General features: G+C 40.3%; 1 protein-coding gene across 1 annotated transcript in view; it reads right to left on the bottom strand.

The window, feature by feature from the left end:
• AGO2 (argonaute RISC catalytic component 2) overlaps nt 1-20,960 on the bottom strand; it is a 47,537-nt gene that overhangs the window by 8,689 nt on the left and 17,888 nt on the right. Inside the window, exons 3-13 of the mRNA XM_058022850.1 lie at nt 17,963-18,083; nt 11,937-12,118; nt 9,973-10,109; nt 9,705-9,839; nt 8,497-8,584; nt 7,585-7,732; nt 7,268-7,387; nt 7,011-7,133; nt 5,019-5,152; nt 2,580-2,764; nt 588-747 (exon numbers count right to left, since the gene is read on the bottom strand). Of these exons, the coding sequence (XP_057878833.1) occupies nt 588-747; nt 2,580-2,764; nt 5,019-5,152; nt 7,011-7,133; nt 7,268-7,387; nt 7,585-7,732; nt 8,497-8,584; nt 9,705-9,839; nt 9,973-10,109; nt 11,937-12,118; nt 17,963-18,083 (1,533 nt within the window). The remainder of the gene's footprint in view (nt 1-587; nt 748-2,579; nt 2,765-5,018; nt 5,153-7,010; nt 7,134-7,267; nt 7,388-7,584; nt 7,733-8,496; nt 8,585-9,704; nt 9,840-9,972; nt 10,110-11,936; nt 12,119-17,962; nt 18,084-20,960) is intronic.

Genomic DNA, 20,960 nt, shown 5'->3' on the forward strand with positions numbered 1-20,960 from the left:
TGTGGTCTAACTTAGCCTGGTTTGGCTGCCACATGGTTGTGGATACATTTTTCCCTTTTGCAGCTCCTTATTTAAACATGGATCCTATGACTAAAGCTACTGTGGCTGTTACCCAGAGTTTGCACAACAGGTCAATAAGGTGAGCAATTCCTGGATTTTAAACTTCCCCTGGCATGTGGACACATGGCTGTACAACTCTCACAGGCTAAGTTCATGTCTGTGGGGTTACATTAACAATGGTGCCCATTGTGAGGAAGCAATACAGGGGGGAGTTTTCCCCAGTTCTTCACCCATTTCTTTGGATGCACCCCAGCACCTTCCAAAGGGTCCAAATTTATTTCTAGATGCTGATATCATACAATGGCTGCTGTTGCTGATAGGCCTAATCTATTTAGCATTTAGAGTATTCCTCTCCTGTCTTCATAACCCAACTTTTGCAGGACTATTGATTAGAAGCCAAAAGAGTTTGTCTGAAGAGTCACTGAAGCTGCAGTGCTGTGGCTGCAGATGAAGGCTCCCCGTTATCTCAGCATGTCTCACTTGCTCTGCAATACAAAAGCCTCTTCCCCTTTGAAAGATGAACTTACCTTCCCTGTGGCAGTAGAATGTTATTCACACCTCCTAATTTGACATTTATTTTTAAGCAGAGGTTGGACAGAGTTTGTGGTGTTGTTCTTTGGACGTTTTTCATCTGCACACACTGAGTGGCCATTCCCAGCACCGTGTCCCCGACGCGCTTCACCTCCGCTGCACAATGAGAAAAACAAAATAAAAGATTTGCAAATTGCAAATCAAACCACGGAGGAGACTTGAATTTAACTACAATTAACTACACCTGGAGTTTTAGTGAAGTGGTGCTCAAGCTTAAAGGAACACAATGAAACTTAACCCCAAACCCACCCAGCCTCCAGAACCTTCCCCAGTTCTCTCTGCTCCACCTAACCAGCCCTAAATGCAATAACTAAAGGCACTGCTGCCTTATATTAACTTCTATTATATTACATTTTAAATTAATTCTTACTTTATAATTGTAGCATCATATCATCAGCTTTGGCTAATGATGTGGGCAATGTGGATAATATTAGGATATTGAGTACTTGTTGCATTATTAAACACTGGAATAGTAACACAAATCTAGCAGTGCTGAGCAATATTCAACCAAGCAGTTTATCAGTTCTTCACTGCAAGTTCATCACTTGCATAGCAAAGTGGCCAGCTCAGCAGACAATGGTCCATAAAAACTCAAAGAAACTCATTAAGTACTGTACAATTTCAGTGGTTAAATCAAATCCTATTGTTAACAAAATTGAGACTTTCAGAGACCCACACACTCTTACACTCAGGGAAGAAATTTAGGCTCCAAGATTGGCTCAGAGACGATGAGCCCTCCTCTTTGGCAACAGGAGAGGGAAAGAGCAGGGTGGGAAGAAAAGACAAGACTGTGGGTATGGGAAGTGCAGGGTATGGAAGAGCGTAGGGTGAAAATAAGGAGAGATGATTAGAGGGGGCAGAAATAACTATAATTAAAGATAATGACAAAGAAAGAAGATCAGAGTGCTACCACATCCTCTCAGTGGTTAAGCAGAGGAAAACAATTCCCTTTTAATGCCAAACAGGAATAGTAAAAATGTCATTTTGCACCAAATTTCTATTGCACAAATTAGAGACGAGCAACTTCCTTTGCAAGCTGAATTCAAGGGGGAAAAAAGTACTATTTCCTTAAGGTTCCTTGCTTAATCTCTTTTCATCTTGTAGCAGATTAATATTAAAGTTGGAAAATTATTTTGTGCTATATTAAAACGGTGAGGGATGGCATAAAACAAATCTGCAGCTGCTTGGTTGATCTGATCCACCAGAGAAGAGTGCACACAGCTATGGGAGAAAAACAGTGGCCGCTGCTCCAGCTGGGCAAGGTAAGTGAAAAAGGAGGGAGGCAGGACAGGAAAAAAGCAGTCCTGCCTATAGAAGGAGCTGGAAAATGCATTGTTTATGTAAAACATATTAAAACCCATGTGTGTATGCCATGTAAAATGCACCAATTGTCACTGTTTCAAAAATAACTTTTAGTTTGCTGAATTTTCATTTTCTATGCACCTGTATCCTTGCCACACGAGTTAAAAAACTGAAATTAAAAGAAAAATAGACTGAAATCTCCTTCACTCAACATTTTTTGCCAAAGGGAGATTGTTTGAGTGAGCAAATATGTTCTAAAAGGTAAAAGAGTTCTTGAAGTCATTACTTCTTCAGTCACTTGGAATTTTCAGTACACAAGTTTTATTAAGCATATTATAATCCACTGCCTATCAATGCCAATCTCACCAAACCCTGTGCTGGCTTTCTCAAATACAACCATCAGGGAGAATGGGAAAAAACAAATTAAAAGCATAGAGAAGACACTGAAAATACTTAGGTCTTAATATAAAACATCACACAGCACAAGAAAAATAGAAAAATTAATTTACAGCCCATTCCCTAACTGGAATTTATAGAGTTAAACCAACATTAAACCTCTCTCCTTTGGACAGCTCACAAAAAACACACAAAGCTGTGACTGAAATGCACCATCTCCACTCACTGACCATAGACTGGTGTTTTTCCTGGCAGAATGACCACGACCAGCTGCAGCCCAGTGTAAGTGTTCTTGAGGTGCCTGAACATGGGCTCCACGCTGTCGGCTCCCTGCGCGTATTTACAGAAGCAGGGCTGCCCCTGGATTGGCATCCCAGCATCCCTGGAAATCTTCCTCAGCTGCTCTGTGAAGGACCTGGGCAAGGCACACAAATACATTAAATTATCAGACAGTTAAAAAACCCATCTTGGTTTTTGATCTTATTTTTGATGGAACAATCCTGTTAAACTTGCAGAGTTGTGCTGTTCAAAAATCGGGGAATTTAACCCCATGTGCATCATTAATTAGCAATGTCTGTGTGGTCACTGAAGGCAAGACAGGAAATATACTGTATAAATAACATCATTGATGAAAAAAACTTATTACCTTATTTCTATGAGAAATACAGGATAAAATACTTTTTGCAGTAATGACAATTTGGCATAGCCTGCTCTAACATAATTCCATATTACCACCAGAGAAAGGGCTGGAGTTATTCCTTTTTTTTCCTCATGATGAAAACAATCAACAGAAATTACCAGCAATTGTCTCAGTGAATTGCTTTAGCATCCATAATAATGCACAATTTCATAGATACCAGAGAAAATGTGTAAAATCCTGGAGGTGAAGGCAAATTTTCTCCTAGGATGGTGGAAAAAATCACCCTTTGATGGAACTGGTCAGATATGGAGATAAATTTCTTCAGAGGCTTCCACCTGAGAGCCTTGTTAGCTCACTGATAAAAGCCCTTTATTTATTAACCTCCCCACAGTTGTCTAAAACATTGCTCATCCCCACCACAGGGTGCCAGGGTATCACTGGCTGAGAGGGTGTGAAGATTCAGCTTCTTCCAAACCTGTTGTTAACTTGCATGAATCATAAGAGCCTGTGAGCTCCAGCCCTGCAGCTCCTTGCAGAAAATGGAGATTTCCTCTGGAAAAACAAGCACTCACTACAGCAGAGTCAGTGGCAGAACACCTCCCCATCCCTGGGAGAGTTCAAGGCCAGGCTGGGTGAAGCTTGGGGCAACCTGGTCTAGGGGAAGGTGTCCCTGCCCTTGGGAGAGGGGCTGGAACAAGATGATCTTTAGGGTCCCTTCCAACCCAAACCCTTCTGTGATTTCAACATTCAAGTCTGAAACAAGTCAGGGTTGAGTCCATCTGGAAGTACAGTGCCTACTGTAGGAAGGAAAGGTTCTCTCTCTGTTCCCAACAGGTAAAGCAGGATGATTTTGAAGACTTTTAGAGCATTTGAAGGTGTTTCCTCTGTTGAATCAGCAGCATTTGAGTTCCAGCTTGATCAACACGATGTAACAAGAGACCACAGGATGGAACAGGATGCAGACATTTTCCTGGCTTGAAGCAATGTCTTTTCATGGTAAATACAAACTCATTCTAAGCCATCCAAATAATTTTATTTTGGCTCATTATGTTCAGGACTTCTGCCTATTTCTCAAAACTGAGTAATTTGGCTTACACAGCATTTCCACTAGAAGCAACATCATGGAAAAGAAAGTTCTCTGGCAGCCCAGCTCCTGACATGTGCCTGGAGAGAACAAGTCCCTCCCTTCCTCACACAATGGACAGTAAAAGATTCCCACTGTTTGCTCATCACTTGTTAGAGAAAAATTCCCAAGCCGTTTAGCAAACCATGTGAAGGAACAGTGCCCTGGCAATGCCACTGGTGTGAGCAATCCCTGCCTTGAATTCACCTCCCAGAGAGCAGCTGAGTCACTGCCAGGGCTGCTGCACTTGTCCATGCATGAAGGGAAAGCAGCTGCACGTGGAAGGAGGGATCAGACATGGATCTGGGCCTGCACACCCTCCCTGAGCCAATGCAGATGTCACTGTAACAACAGTCTTTGAACAATCCTGTCCCATCCTGAGATAAAGAAACCAAATCTGGAAGTTTCACTCAAACACCTAAAGCCAATAGAACAACCAATCCTACTCATCTGGCAAATACAGCAACTTGCACACTCCAGAAACTCTGAAGAGGAAAAGGTTTTGGACAAGAAATTTCCTTTTAAAGAAGTTCTACATTAATAACTCTACTCCATATAACAAGGAAAGGAACCTAAGAGAACACACATGTTAGCTGTCACTCTTGAGAAACACTCAGTGATAAACACCCATCATTACATCATTTCTGTTATCTTAAACCCTGTGCCAAGGATTCACAGGTCAGAAATCTGCCATAAAGCAGAAATGGCTTTTGTTAAGTCTGATTTGGAGGACTCCCTGATGCTGGCATTGAAATCAGAATGGCATCACTCAAAACACAAAGACACAGAAAATGTATTGCTGTGTGTTGAACAATTTAACCAAAAATATGTTCGTAATAAAAGTGAAATCATGACATTTGCATCCTTAATAAATGATAAAATCACCACTTTACACAACACACTTACTTAAGATGAACTTCAGTGCACTGGCGCTGGGGAGCAAAGCAGGCAATTGCCCAAACCTTGATTTCAATTCCAGTGTGAAATTGTTTATTCCTCATGTCCCAGACACCTTGCACTGGTGTAGCAATTGCTTTATTCTGCAAGTGGAAGGTAAAAATTAAACATTAATGCAAAACTTGATTGATGCTAAACAAAAATGAGCTTTGCTTCTACTTCCCTCCATGTGGAGGTGATTTATACTCTCAGGTCAATCTCTCCCCTGTACAAACATCCATCCATCTTATAATAATCATTTTATTACTGTAGCACACAGCTTCTTAGCCAGGTGAAAACTAAAACTCACATTGTTCATTTTTATTGCTGATCATTGCCTTTGGTTGCATTTATCAGCAGCAAATAGAAATTATATATGGGAAGTAAGATTCACGTTTGGTATGGAAAGTTAAAAGAATCTGCATTTCTACAGTGACTTTACAACTGCTCAGTGAACTTTCCAAGGGAAAGTTAATTTAAGTACTATGAATATTTTACACATCACTAAGTAGAGGCAAATAGTGGTTCAATGTCACTCACACAACTCCAGAAAAAATGTGAACAAGCTGAGAAAGGTGATCAGTTATTCAACATTTTTATTTCTCCCACCAAGCAGATATTACTGGGATGGATTACCTAGAGGACAAGGGATGTAATAAAGCAGCTAAAGTAATTCTGGTGATGTTAATTACCTTAATAAATACTGATAGATGCTTTGGACAAGTTACCATGATGCCTTCCTTCTCACCTAGCAACAGCAACTAAAGCTTCTGGGCATTTTTCAGGACACACATGTGAATCTGACCATGGATTTCGCAAAGAGTTGTGTGTGCTGAAGGCAGTGCCTCTCCCAGTATGACTTTTCAACCTTCATCTGCCAGTGAGTTCCCCCAGTTCTGCTGGTGCCAGAATAGCTCATAAAAGCAGTGCCCTCATCAGGGTCAGGCCTGGGGTACCTTAATCTGCCAGGGAAGGGAGGTTTGAGCTCATTTGCCTGAGTCACCTGAAGAATTTTAGGCAGGGAACTCAAGATCCTCTCCCATTATGGGTTTGGAGGCTCTGCTGTGCACAGAAACAGAATTTTATTCAGCTGGCAATGCATGATCTGAAGAGATTTATCAAAAGCCTCCACAAATTAAATTATCCCAGCTATTAAAGCTTTCATCTTGCAAAAAGTCCCAGTATATAACTGATGGACAATCCTGTTTCTCAAGCTTTTTTAAAAAAGTTATCACAGGAGAAAGATTCTGTCAGAAAGGTCATCTGAAAAGCCATTGTAAAATAAAAACCTGTGAGTAAATATTCCAAAAAGGAAGAGAGAGCTCTGGGGAAAGACTGATAGAGATGATACCTCAAGACAGCTGCCCTAAACACAGTTGCCCCACCCAGAATATTCAAAACCAGCCAGAAGTTCAGCAATATTTCAGCATACTTTCAAATATACACAATGACAATTGAAATAATCTTTGTTCTGCATACACATTGATTTGAACCACTATTTGCAGGCTGCCTCTTACAACACACAATGGAAGTCTGTGCTGTAAAACCTGATTAAAGTAATTCTATATTTTTTTATCCTAAATTTGAGGATAAAGTCAATATAAGGCTGTTTAAAGACACTTACATATATTCAACTCATAATACCTGTTTAGAGCTTTGATATGGGAAACTTCAGCCCTACTAAACTTTGTTTTTTGCTTTCTAATTAAATATAATTTGCACAGTGGTTTTAAGTGACTTGTGTCACAGCAGCAGGGTGTTTGAGGCAAAGAAGGCATTTTTAACCCAGTTTTACTTTCCAAAATAAAACAGCAATCAGAAGATATGCAAATCAGCCAATACATTTAAGGACTTTGAGAACCTAAATTCAAATTCACACCCATGCCTGCTGTCTGACTGCACACAACACAATTAATTTAAAATAACCACATTGCAGAGGCCAGCACAGACTGTTGGACGTACCCTGCCTCCATAGAGGATGGAGGGAGGCTGAAGGACCCTGCCAGTCACATCTGTCATTTCATCCTTGACCATGATCCCAAACTCCCGCACGTAAGGGTCCGTGTTGAAACTGGCGCTCCGCATCTGAAATGATCAAAAGGTACAAAACCAAGCTCATCCATAACCTGTGTGCAGGGCACAAACACATCAGCACCTGCTAAAGGTGAGCAAAATTAAACCCATTCCCAGCCCTGCCTCGTGTCTGGCACAGCACTCACCAATTTGCTGATCTCTTCCTGCCTGTCCGGGGCTGATCTGGCAGTGGCTCGGATCATAGTGGAAGTTTGATTGTCAGTGAGTTTCTTGATGCATCTTTGTCCTGCCACTATGTTGCACACCTGAAATTTCCCCACAGAAAGAAAATTAAACACAGCTCAATTCTTTTTTTGGCTCATGGCTTTTCTTTAACTGATGCACCACTGAATTTCTCAATATTTGGCTGCTCAAAAGACAGCTTGCCAATATTTGAACCCTTTTTCCCTCTGACCCCCTTCCCCCAGCCCCAAAATACAGAATTCTCTATGAGTTTACTTGCCTCCAGAGGAAGGTATGTGTGTTTCTGCTCCTGTCCAACTTGTAAACATGGAAGGTGAGGGTAGCGTAAGACTAATTTATGCCTGTCCTTAAAATACTGAGCTACAGTGCATTCAACTGTTTGTCCATTCTCCTGCTGAAGTGGGAATCTGTTGGAATGCAAACATGGAAAGCAGCTATTACTTCATGTAAAATGCTTCCCCACAGCTCCTCAATAATTTTTTGGCACAAGTTACACTTATTGAAGGAGGATGAAACCAAGCCCAAACAATTAAAAACCAGATTCAGATAATGATCAGTTATCTTCTTGTAAAAAGCTGTTATCAGTTTTGTTCTTTAAATTGCTTCCTTATAAATAGGAATGACTGTCTCCATATTCAAGTTATCTGCAAATCTCTGGTTGGTAGTTAAACTTTTTTTCCAGAGGAAAAAGAGATTGCAAATAAGCAACATCAGGAGGCTGATCCCAACTGGCACCACTTTTCTAAAATTCCAGTTGTGGGAAACATCACACTACAAACAGGACACCCTGTCCTTCCAATTTTAAAGAAATCCATAAATGACAGAAAAAACCCCACCCAATTAAAAAATCTCCCAGATCTAAAACAGAGCAAATGGTTTGTTAAATGAAATGCTATGATACTCATTATAGTATAAAAATAGAAAAAAAAAAAGAACAACAAAATTGGGAAAATATTCTGAGGTATATTTAAGGGTATTAACCAAAGAAAGCATCATTTTTCAAGGCAACTTTTCCCACCTCAGTAAGGCAGGCAAGGTATTTTTCAAGCATGAGACCAAACATATGCTTAAAAAGCAGGAAAATACTACCTGAGACCAAACATATGCCTAAAAAGCAGAAAAATACTACCTAAGATCAAACATTAGCTCAAAAAGCAGAAATATATTTTACGTTTGGTGACTTGCTGGTCGTCTGGTGACATTGCACACTCTGTACTTCCTTTTCATTTGTCCACAGTGTGTTATCTCCACCTTCAGACCTAAAAATTGGAAAGAACAAATCACTGTTTCTACAAAATCAAGATGCCAGCCCTAAACTGCTACAGGAGACCAGTTAAACAGTGCAATAAATCCATTCTATTTAGCCCCAAAGGGCAGAGCCCAGACAGAACTCAAAAAGCAATTTACAGTCTTAAAATTCAAAACTCCTGAGCTTCAGCCAAAGTTCAACACAGAATTTCAGAGACAAGATGAAATCCCAAAGACCCCCGAGGACACAGATGATGCTGAGCACATTCTGCAAATTCCAGAGCTGGACCTCTGAGGAAGCCCAGGATGGGGAAAGGACAAAAGGGCACAAAAGCTCCTTGAAACAAAACCCCTTATTTACACTTTCTGTCTAAACAGATGAGGTCTGTAAGACCTCCAACTCCTGCAATGAACTGGGGGTGTGGGTGGAGGGGAATCCCCAAACAGCCTCTCAGGAGCTCATGGGAATGAGGCCACAGTGAAGCACTTTGGTGCCTGATTATCCTTTCAAAACACAACCACTGCAAACTCAAGATTTATTTGTACTTTCCTTGCTAACTTCTAGTTGGGCAAAGCTAATTTTTGTTGATTTTTTTTGGAAACATGAAAGGAAGATGCAGGATGGGTTTATTCCTTTTAAAATTGCTTGCTTTCTGCCAAGAGTATCAGGAAGGAAGGATCTCCATTTTGCAGAGGAAGCCTTCAGTGAACAAAACCAGTAAGATTTCTTCCTCCTGTTCTCTTGATTCAGTCACTACACACTAGAATAACTTGTTATTTACTTCCAGAAAAGTATATGCAGGACAGATGCATAAGTATGCAAAAACACACTGCTAAATTATTAGTAAAATCTGAAATATGAAAAACCTGATATCAGTAATTGCAAAAATTTAAGATTGGGTAATTAAAAAAACATTAAATCCCAATCCTTTGTAAACATTTAGAAATCATCAGATCAGGAACTGGAATATTTTTGTCATGAATCTGGGATTGGTACTACTGATATGTTCCAAAAGCAAAAAAAATTAATTTTTTGTCTCCCATTCTGGCAAGTGCTGTAGAAAATATTTAGAACACATAGTGGTAACATATCAGACAGAATAAAGCAGCTGTTTATAATTTCCCCATTACCTTTTATTTCTTTGGTAAACTTTACCCTTTGGGAATCTGTCAGAGGTTTTTGTTGTTCTTCAATACTTTTGAAGTCCAGAACTTCACAGACAAACTCAATAACTGGCTGTGCTTTGTAAAATGCAGTTGCAGACACTGCAGACAAAAACATTATTGATGAGTTACAACAATACCAAGGAAATTCTTAGGAAATCAAAAAAATTGAACTAAAATTTTGCCTTTCCATCAAGGAGCAAGAAGAAACAAGAAAATACTTCCCAGTACCTACCATCAATATTTAGCATCATTTTCCATAATGAAGGTCTGACTGACTGATGGAAGCCAAACCAAACTTCTCTGCCACCACCCAAAGGATTTGAGCACCCTTCTGATGCTGTAAAGAAAGATCTCCCCACAGGAGTATACCTGCAAGACAACAAATAAATTCACATCAGAAAACTAAAGTAAAAATTGTAATAAATCCATAACTAATGCAAATTCCTTTTCACAAAAGCACAGAAATGACAGTGTTTAAAATTACCAAAAATCTGAGATTCCTGGCCAGACTCAGGTTACAGGTCTCAAAACCCAGCTTGTTACAGCAAGAAATTGGCTACTACTCAGGTTTAAATTTAATATATCTACTAATTCCAACAAAAAAGCATCAATAACTTTTTATTTGTATTCTTTTAAAACTTCAGCTGTGCCTCCATAAGAACAGAATTCAAAGTCTCTGCTATTAAAACACCAAAGTAACAATCTCTCCCCATACTCTGAATTATAGACATTATGTGAAGTGATCTAACAAATATTTCTGATCTATCTTTCATCTTGATAATTAAGTACTGCAAACTTAATAACAAACAAATCATATCCAGAGCCCATGTGCTCCTCTGAACAAAGGTGTCTGACATTCTGGGCTGCTTTCTGTGCTGTAAAACCTGATTGAAGTAATTTTATATTTTTTTATCCTAAATTTGAGGATAAAGTCAACATAAGGCTATTTAAAGACACTCATATTTAACTCATATTACCTGTTTAGAACTTTGATATGGGCAAGTTCAGCCCTACTAAACTTTGCTCTTTGCTTTCTAATTAAATATAACTTGCACAGTGATCTTAAGTGACTTGTGCACAGCAGCAGAATTAAGCCCAGTATCTCTTGGGTGAGACTGAAAATGCTGTAGGTCCCACTTGAAAAACAAACAAATAATTTCCAAGTTTTTCTTTCCTATCAAAATAGCCACACAGGGTGACATTAATGTCCCCCTAGCACTGCAACTTTTACACAAAATTGGAAATAACCATCCAAGGACACACAGGAACACGGTAAGAAGTTGTTTTAAATCCACCCTTCCACATCCACTGTGGCCTTCACATTCTCTGATAAAATCCCTTTGCCCAGGATGTTTCTCCTGGGAAGCTGAGAAGCCTCAGAGCAAAGGAAAACAATTCTTATCTCATTTGCTTCTCCTGTGTTTTGCTCATGTGGAGAATGTGTTTGGAGATTGTTTACCCACAGGTGATTGTTTCATTGGATTCTGGTGTCAGTTGTTTTGACTCTTTGGCCAACTGGGGCCAAGCTGTGTTGAGACTCTGGAGTGAGTCACGAGTTTTCATTATTATCTTTCAGCATTTAGTAAGTATCCTTTCTGTATTCTTTAGTATAGTCTAATTTAGTATTCTTTAATATAATATAGTATTATAAAATAATAAACTAGCTTTCTGAGAACATGGAGCCAGATTCATAATTCCTGCCTTCATCAGGGCATTTCCCAAAAAATACAATAATCTACCAACCTCCAAGCACTTCCCACTTGGGGAGAGCCTCCTTCTCCAAGGCTAGAAAAGGAGAAGGAGATGGCAGAGCCCCCCTGACCTGAGACACACACCCATGGGCCAGTCTGACACCTCTGGGGAAAGGCTCCCATGTCCAGGCTGGAGGTGACCAGGGAAGCACCAATGGCCTCTTGCTGAGCCTGCCATTGCCACACAGCCACAACTGCCACACAGACTGCCCAAAGAGCCTCCAAAATAAAGTACTGGAATGCTCTTCCCAGGGAGGTGGTAGAATCACCATCTCTGGATGTGTTTAAAAACAAACTGGACGTGGCACTTGGTGCTACAGTCTAGCTGAGGCGATAGGGCGTAGGCTGGACTCGATGATCTTAGAGATCTCTTCCAACCTCATTATTCTGTGATTCTGTCAAACACCCAAGTCACACCTACATCACCTCCAGGGCTTCCCCTCACCTCATGGAAGGCAAGTGCCTCATGACCACATCCAGGGCCTGGATGGTCTCGAAGGGGACGCTCGGCAGCCGGCCCGAGAGAGCATCGTGCAAAGCCTGCAGGCTCACACAGGACATCCACTTGATGGCCACCTTAAATATCCTGTCCTTTCCTTCTCCTGGCAGAGTGACCTCCAGCTCCACCTGCAACAATGCCAAACAACAAACCAAGATGATTCTTTCCATTGGAAGGGGGGAAATCAGAAGGGACAATGGATTCCTGTGAACAAGCCACAAAGCAGGGGAGGAGACAAAAAGCGAGGATGAAGCAACACCATGGATTAGGTACAGCCCCTTTTTACAGCTCCATCTGCCCCAAGGGGTATTTCAGGAGCCTGGAGGGCCTCCCAGCTGGCATTTATCTCCTCTGTGAGGCAACACTGCAACTTGGAGGCGCTCATATCAAGGGGGAGGTCTCAGTGAAGATCCCACAACCTGATTTCAGATCCCTAACACGCCCCAGCGCGTCGCTGCTCGTGTCAGCTCCTGCACGCCTAAAATAAAGCATGGGGTGTCACCACCTGCCAAGACTCATGAATTTCTGGTATTTGCTCTCCTCACCAGAGTGCTTCACATACTGTTGCTGCAGACACAGCTCAAACAAGAGAAGAAAAGAGCTTTAAAAAGAAAGAAAGAAAAATGAAAGAAAGAAAACAAATTATCAATCACCCAAAGAAAACAGAAAACCCACAAAAGCCACCAAGCCAAAACTGTTACTTTTAAAGTAAGAAAACAAAGAATAAACTACAAGCCCCAGTGCCAGTGATGGTATCAGGTAGGAAACAGGGGCACTTCCTTGCCATGGTATGCCCTACTTTGAATTTTTTGTCTAAAAAGCAGTGGCAAACTACATTGTGGTAAATGACTTCAGCCAATTACTTGTAATTATTTCTAATGCTGATTTCTCCTCTTTCTTAAAACAAAGGAAGTCTGAGCACCAAGGTTGTTAAGCTGACTAAAATTAGGGCTTGTCTGAAAGGATCAGGAGGTCTGGGAGTGACTACAAGAAATAACAAGATCAGAGTATCCTTTGTGCTGGATACAAACAAAAACGTTGCATTTTCCCTACTTGTAATTTAAATATAAAAAATATAAAAAGCTTGTAATTTAAATATAAAAGGCATTCACTTGAGAGGCAAGGTGTAATTAGCAAAAATAACAGGTGGCTAACAGCAAACTAATATCTGTCAGCATTTGGTCTCTTGCAACAATTTTCTTCTTTGGTCAAAAATAGGAAGGAAATATAAAACACTTGTTTGATATATAAAATACTTATTTTTTATATACAATATACTTTTTATATATAAAATACTTATTAATATATAAAAAACTTATATATAAAATAAGAAGTCTTCCCATGTGCCCCTATAAATGAGTTGACCATCTATAGCAGGCACACAAAATTAATATTACAGCTGAATCTCTCCTCCAGCACAAACACCATTCCCCAGGGAGACTGGAGCAGAAGAAGGAGCTGCACAGCTGTGGGAGGGCAATGGGAACTGAGTCTAATCTGGGGTCACTGCTGTGAGTCTGGCCCAGGTCAGCAATGCTGAAAGCTGTGCAAAGAAACTTTGCTGTGGTCTTCAGCTCACACAGGCTGGAAGCTTTCCACGAGGTCTTTTTTCCACCACACCATCAAAAAGTTCTCACCTTGCCTCTCGTTTACAGCAGAGGGAAGATGTGTGTCACACCTGACCTGCATTTTCCTTTAAGCCTCTCCTCCAAATCAAGTTTCATCATTCCTGCTTGAGCAACCTGGTGCAGTGGAAGGTGTCCCAGCCCATGGCATGGCTTGGAGCAGGGTGGCCTTAAAGGTCCCTTCCCACCCCAACCACTCTATACTTATTCCCAATACTGCTAATACACAACTCATCTGATTATTGAATGCTTTGGTGCCTTTAATCTAAAAAAAAAAAAAAATTTAATTTTACTTTTTTTCCTCTCTTGGTACCAATTTACAAAACTCCTTCACCATGATGAAATGGGAGATGAAGAGCAATCTGTGCTGCAGCACCTTGTCCCTGGTGGAAATAAAATTGAGGGATTGAAGAATTTCTATTCCAGGTGCCCAGCTGCAAATACCAGTAAAAGCTAGCAGAGCTGTGACTGCTGAACTTGGCCCAAAACAGTTTCTGCTGCTGGGTCTAACTCCAAGTGAGTTGAATTAGGAGTCACTGCTAAAATAAGTAAGGTTTAAATAAAACTTTCCTGTGTGTTTTTTTTTTTTAATTAAATATTTCACCCTATTAAAAAAAATCATGAAAATATATTTTAAAAAATCCTTAATCCACATCCAAAAGTTCACATATACTTTTAAGCACTGCTAATCAGAATTTTTCCTCTCTCAGCAATATTTTATTTATCCCACTCTGTACTTTTGAGGACAAATGAACACACTCCTGTTTGGCAAAGTAAGCAAAATACAAAAAAATTAGGACAAAGTAGTTTTAGATGGGAATTTTACTATGTCCTTTATTATTAGGGATACATTTTAAAGCAAAATACAAGATTTGTTTTCTTCTCTATCCCCAAATAAATGTCAGGATGCTACCAGGTCAACCCACTGCTAAATTGCAACAGAGTTGAAAATTTTGCAGCTAAAGGAGCTAAAATGAAAGGCATTTCACTGTCAGAATGTGAAAAATCATTAAGCCTGTATAAAAATCTCAAAGCTATTCTTAAAAAGAATAGGTCTTGAAGCTGATGTGGTCTGAATGACTCACACTAATCAGAATTTTCACTGTTAAAAAAAAATTTACACCTGACCTTGTGTTTTGGAGAAATTCTTAGTATTTCTTCTTCTCCATGAAATAAATGCAACATCACATGATTATTTATCATGCTCTGAGCATACAATGTACCTTTTCTCCATTAATCCAAGAGCTTTTCCTTCCCAGGGATTCAGAGGAAAACAGATTAACAACAAGCTATGGGTGTAGGCAAGAGCTGTTTCTGTCATGTGCAGAGTCTTTAGCAGTACTTCAGAAAGACAAACTCAGAGAGGCAAATTTGTGGCCACAGACAGAATTAACACTTTCCTTCTGGAAAAGGGAATAGCAGCAGGATTTCTGTACCAAACTGCTGCTCTGGTCATTCCTAATTACTGTTTTTCTAATAAAAGACGAATGAAGATGTAGGTTAAGATACATCAGTTGCTCTTGAACCTTGCTAGGTGAGCAAAATTCCAAGTTCAGGTAAAATTAAATTCCAGCTTTTAACTGTAGAAGGATATTTTAGGGAAATACACAAGTAAAGCAGAAATTGAATACAAGACTGCTGTTAGAGGTGACCTGGGTTTGCTGTGTAGAACCTACAGGGAAAGGGGAGACTTTTAATATCTTCCTACCTTGACAGTGTCCTAAACACTTATTTCTTCTCAATATGTACAAGTAAAAACTATGAAAATATCATGTTAATATTTACATATTCCATATTTGTTCTAAAAGGTCTAAAAATTAATAAATTAAAGAGTGAAAATAAGGTACACTAAGGGAGGAATGAAAACAGATTTGGTAACCATGATAGCCAAGCAGAAAAGTAAAAAGAAGAACAAGTTATAAAAGAAGCAGAGCTGCCAGCAAGTACCAAAAAACCAAGCCCAGAACAGCCACTACAACAAGAGATGAGGACAGAGTGCATTAATTAAATTAAAAGAGCAACAGGAGGAGAAAAACCTTGGCAATTTGGTGTCAGCCCTCTGTTTAACATCAGCTTCTCCACTACCAGTGCCTAGTGCAAGTCAATTAAGATCTTCCACACAGATTAATCACTGTATGTTCATTAATCTTTTCAATATGATCCTAAATGCAATCAGATGTGCAGTAAACTTGCTATATTTGCTATGTACAGAACAGTCAAAAAAAAAAAAAAAAAAAAAAACCACCAAAGAAAGCTAATCTAATTATGCTGGAGGAAAGTCCTAATACCTACAAGCTTTATAGTGGTTTAAATCATGCTTAAACCAATTTAGCACCATGTAAAAATTTCCTTCATTAAGCTAAATTTCCCCACATCTCATTTAAAACAGCTCAAGATTTAGCTCTGTTAGCTCTTTCCTCCAGGGTAATGTTAATACATGTGGAGCAGAACAAGTGACAAAGCCCTTTAACCATGGGAAACGGGGGGAAAATGGGAGTTTATTGAAAGTGAGCCACAAATGAAACCACCTGAAACTCTCTCGTGATAAACTCCACTACAAACACCTCCCCCAGTGACCCCCCCACTCCAAATGATGACTGCTCTGGCAAGACTGGGAAAGGATGAGATGATTTTTTGGGTGAGATGCTCCTTCTGTGCCTGTGCTGAGCAGACAGGACTGTTCCTGATGCTTTGGATTTTAAAGCCCACACACACTGACATACACATGGTGAAACTGAAATCTGGGACAGTGTGGCAGCAGGAAATGCTCCTAATGCCCCAATTCCTTTGTGTCCTTGCAAACAGTGTAACCCACAGCTGGGAAAGGCTGACTTGAAAGGCTTTGTTAACTCTGTCCCATCCAAAATGGTTATCAGAGCAAGGAGGGCCAACTTGCATCCCATGAAGTCTCATTAGATCTGAGGATTAATTTGATCCCTGTTAATCATGTATAAATAAACCATTTCCCATTTAACTTTACTTATTAAATGAGGAACTCCATAGTTGTTATAAGGTAAACTGTAAATCACCCATAATTTGTGAAGTAAAATTCATAAGGCAACTCTGCACACATCCAGTGTTGTTCAAACCCCTAAGAGACTCTCATCAAGTATCCTTCCACCTTTGCAAATACTTTGCAGTACTGTGTGTCAAACCCGTAGGAACTGGAATGTTGTATGTGAAAGCAAGGAAAAAACCACTAAGTCTTTTAGTGATTCCTTTATAGTTTCCCAGATATTCCTTTATCAGCTGATGAAAAGTAATTATCACTGAAATAGAGTCTGACCTTTACTGCATGGCATTCATTTAAATAAATTGGGAGGAAATAAAAATTACACATATGAGATTAGGAGCTTGATTCAGGCAGAACTATTAACTACAAGCACTGCACAGGCACTGAACATGAGACAGCAAACAACAGCCTGAACTATTCTATAGCTGCTGAATTTCAGAGGGCCATTTCTCTGTATTCATCTCCCCCCTTATGTTTTATTTTTGTCTAAAGCTGGAGACAGAACAGTCCTCCCTGTAAGTGTGCACCCCAGCAGAAGGGAACTACTGCAGTACCAAAGAGAATGACTGTGCCCTCCCTCAGGGACTCACCTGAATGAAAACAAGGCACAGAAAATTCAATCTGCTATGAGATCACAGATGCACAGGCTCAATTATTTACTAGGGCTTGTGTGTTTGCATGTTCCAACAGAGTCCCTTCCACTCCAGCAGTCAATGGGCACAGGAGCAGCCAGAGCCCAGAGAGGTCACTGCCCCACCAGGAGCTGGCAAACACAACCCCAGCCCTCTCCAGCTGCCCCAGAGCAAAGATTGCAGGTCTTAACCTGTGCAGTGTAAATTAATTTGGCTGTCAGTCATCAAGGATTATGGAGGAGAAGTTCCAATACAGGCAACAGAGAGATGGAGGAGCTTCTTTCAGCTACTGATAGTGAGAATAAGCTTAGAGTGGGCCTTGATGAGATTAGTGAGGTGACACAACAGCTTCTTGCTGCCCAGAGCAGGATTTTCCTCCTCTCTCCCACAACACTCAGCTGTGCTGTTCCTTTTTCCTTAGTGCCACTCTGGAGACTGTCTGTGTCTGGGGCAGCTGATCCAAGTCCCTAAAGCAGCAGAAACCACACCAGAGGGGAGAGAGAGGGAGGAACGAAGGGATATAGAACAGGGAGTGACCACTGGGATAGCAGCAAGCTCACACTTGTGTCCTGGCAAAGCAGAGTGGCAACAACAGAGACAGCTATTGCAGAAACAAACAGAAAATCGGTTTCTATTAGTTATTAAAAATATTCTGAAAACACCACATTGCAATCTCTAGAATTTTTTCTATTTAAAACTTACTTTATCTCTCCCAATGGGAAGTGGCATTGCTGTATAAAGGTTTTTTCTTCCATCAAACACTGGTTTGCGATCCCCAAAAATCTGGGTTTTAAAGTGCTGAACCATATGCTCCACTATTTCTCTGAAAATGCAAAAAGATTAAGTTAATCCAACTTTTTACTTTGAATATTAAGAGACAGACAAGTTCTATATTTACCAACAGAGGCATTAGGTAAATGAAAGGGTTGTCCACTCCTCTCTTTTAAAGGCAAGATTTGACTTATCTGAACTGAATGCAACTTTTTCACAGACTAAACTGTTTTCTTAAAATTGCTATTTTTAGGGGTTTTTTTCAGATTTAAACTTTCCTTCCTCTTTTGTGTGACCTACTGGAAGTGGTGAAGTGAAAGCTCATGCTCTCTCAAGCTCAAAACAAGAAGTGCCTGATAGTCTGGGGCTTCAGCTCCCCTGTCCTACAGCCCTTTCTGCAGAGGACCCTGGACCAAAAGCCCAGCAGGGCTGAGAAGCTTTCAAAAATATCATTATCCCAAAAAATATCATTATCCCAGCTTAGAGCCCCAAAGTCAGGACAGCAGTTTATGCCAACAATGATAGTGAAATGTTTTGCAGCTCCCTGAGAAAAAGAATTTTTAATACATTTTTTTCATACACACAACAAAACTGGGTATGTGCCTTCAGTAGAGCTGCGAATATCAACAGTACACATTCATTTAAAAGTAGCTGGAATTAGATTCCATTTTTGTATGAACAGGGAAACCACTCACACAGCTCCTGTCAAACCACAGTGTTTACACACTGGTCATCCAAAGCAGCTCAGCAGTCAGTGAGAGGTCAGCTGGAATAATAACATTTTTTGAAGCTGGAATAATAACATTTTTGGATGCCAAAGGTCTTTTGGTCCCAGAGAGACATCCCTCAGTGCACCTGTACTATCTATAATCCATCAGCTGGCTGCAATCTTAACACACAATCAGGGCCAAAAGGGCATTGAGAGGTTAAAGGGGCACAGGAAGGAAACCACTGCTCCCCCAGCACTGCTGACAAGCACCAGCTCACAGAGGCTGCTCAGGCACCCTGACTTGGCAAGGGAATTAACCCAGCACTCAGGTAGGGATTACAGAGCTGCAAAACCTGAGACAAAACTGAACTCACTCAAGGAAAGAACTGAGATTGTTTTAATTGGCAATTTCTTTGCTGTGTCCCAAGGTTTATCTTAAAATAGGATGAGGCCACTAAAACTATTTCAAAGCATGAATCAAACCCGACCCAGTAATATCTGCCTCAGAGTGTGACTGAATAAGTACATAACTGGGAGGAAGAAGGTATTTTTCAACCTTAAGATTGAGCATGGAAACCCCACTCTCCTCCTGAGCAAGTTCTTCCACTTGTTAACTGCTTTATATAAAAAAATGAACACTTCCACTTGATTTATGTTTTCAAGCTTCAAACCACATCGACAATTAGCAATGGTGCTTCTCAGCTGTGGGTGGAGATATTTTTAAGAAAAATAAGTTATTTTCTACATGCAGAGTTAAGAGTTATTTACCACTTCATTAACTTCAGCCCTTTGGGACAACTGTTCTACCAAGGTCATGTAAGCTCACCAAGAACCCTGGGCTGGCAACTGCAGGCAGATCTCACCTTGCAGAAATCCTCAAAAATTAAATTGAGAGCACCCAGAGTGCAGAATTAAACTCACATTGCCCACTCTGCCTGCCCAACCACCCAAACTGATCTGCCCCATGTACAGAGTTTGTAGCCAGACTGTATTATTCAGGAGCACATTGTCCCAGCTGTGTTTTCCAGTCCTGCTCCAGCTCATGTCTCAGTGTGAAACTTGCATCTACAGTGGATACACCCTGCAATGGGGTCTGCAGGGTCACAGCACAACTGCAGTAAAACTGAAGAACAAAGCTGACACACATGAAGGAGTAGAGCAAAAAATAAAATCTCCCTCTCTCCTTTGTAGAGGCTGTATCACATAAAGCAATGATAAAAACTACTTACTATATACATGTGAATTATAGAATCAAAATACCAGAAACCTGTAATGCAGCTGTAAAAAATCATCATTCAGAATTGGATTACATGTGCATCCTGCATAATCCTCTCTCTCTATATATATATATTATATATATATAGGATATATATTTGAATATATATATATATTAATATATATATAGGATATATGTATTTGAATATATATATGAATATATTTGCACACACAGAAATTCATGTATAGCACGTATAGACACAGGTCACAGCTCACAAAAACCTAGGTGCAGGTGAGTATAGGAACATATACAGTAAGTACTCAAAAGAAACAAAACACACTTCAGCATGTGAATCCAAATTGTATTTTTACCACACTGCCCTGTGAAACATCCACCACAGCACTGCTGAATGCATCTGTGGCATCTCTGCTTACTGCAAAAGGCATTTCACCTGTGTAGGTCTGTACCTGCTCCTGTCACCACAGAAGAGGAGTGACTAACTGGCCAAGCAGAGCAGGTCATCAGCAGGCACTGGAGGAAGAACTTGCTACTGAACAGAATCTGCCCTTGCAGTGAGAAAAACTGCTTGAGGTTTTGTAGCAAGGGAGGACTGTAAGGGAGGTGCTCACATAGAAAATACACTTGAGCTGTGCAGCATTTGGCCCCCAGAGAGCTGCAGAGGAAATCTGGATCAGCAGCAGCAGCTGGCACAGCTGGAGTGGTGGCAGGGACAGGTCAGGAAAGCAAAATTCTCACAGCTCCCCTTATGAAAAAAGTGACTGCTCCAAGTGTTTTGCAGTGCTCCAATGCACCTCAGTGAAATCAGCAGTTGCCCTGGGAAGAAGACAGATCAGCTTCATGCACTTAACAACGGTGTTTGCTTTTGAAATTAACCTCAGCTCTTGACTAGCTGAAAAATTAAACTAATAATAGATCACCACAGGAAGTAAAAAAAAAAAAAAAAAAAAAAAAAAAAAAAAACAACAGGGCAGCAAAGCGCAGTG

This window comes from Melospiza georgiana, chromosome 1 (genome assembly GCF_028018845.1).
Source record: "Melospiza georgiana isolate bMelGeo1 chromosome 1, bMelGeo1.pri, whole genome shotgun sequence".
Taxonomy (NCBI): domain Eukaryota; kingdom Metazoa; phylum Chordata; class Aves; order Passeriformes; family Passerellidae; genus Melospiza; species Melospiza georgiana.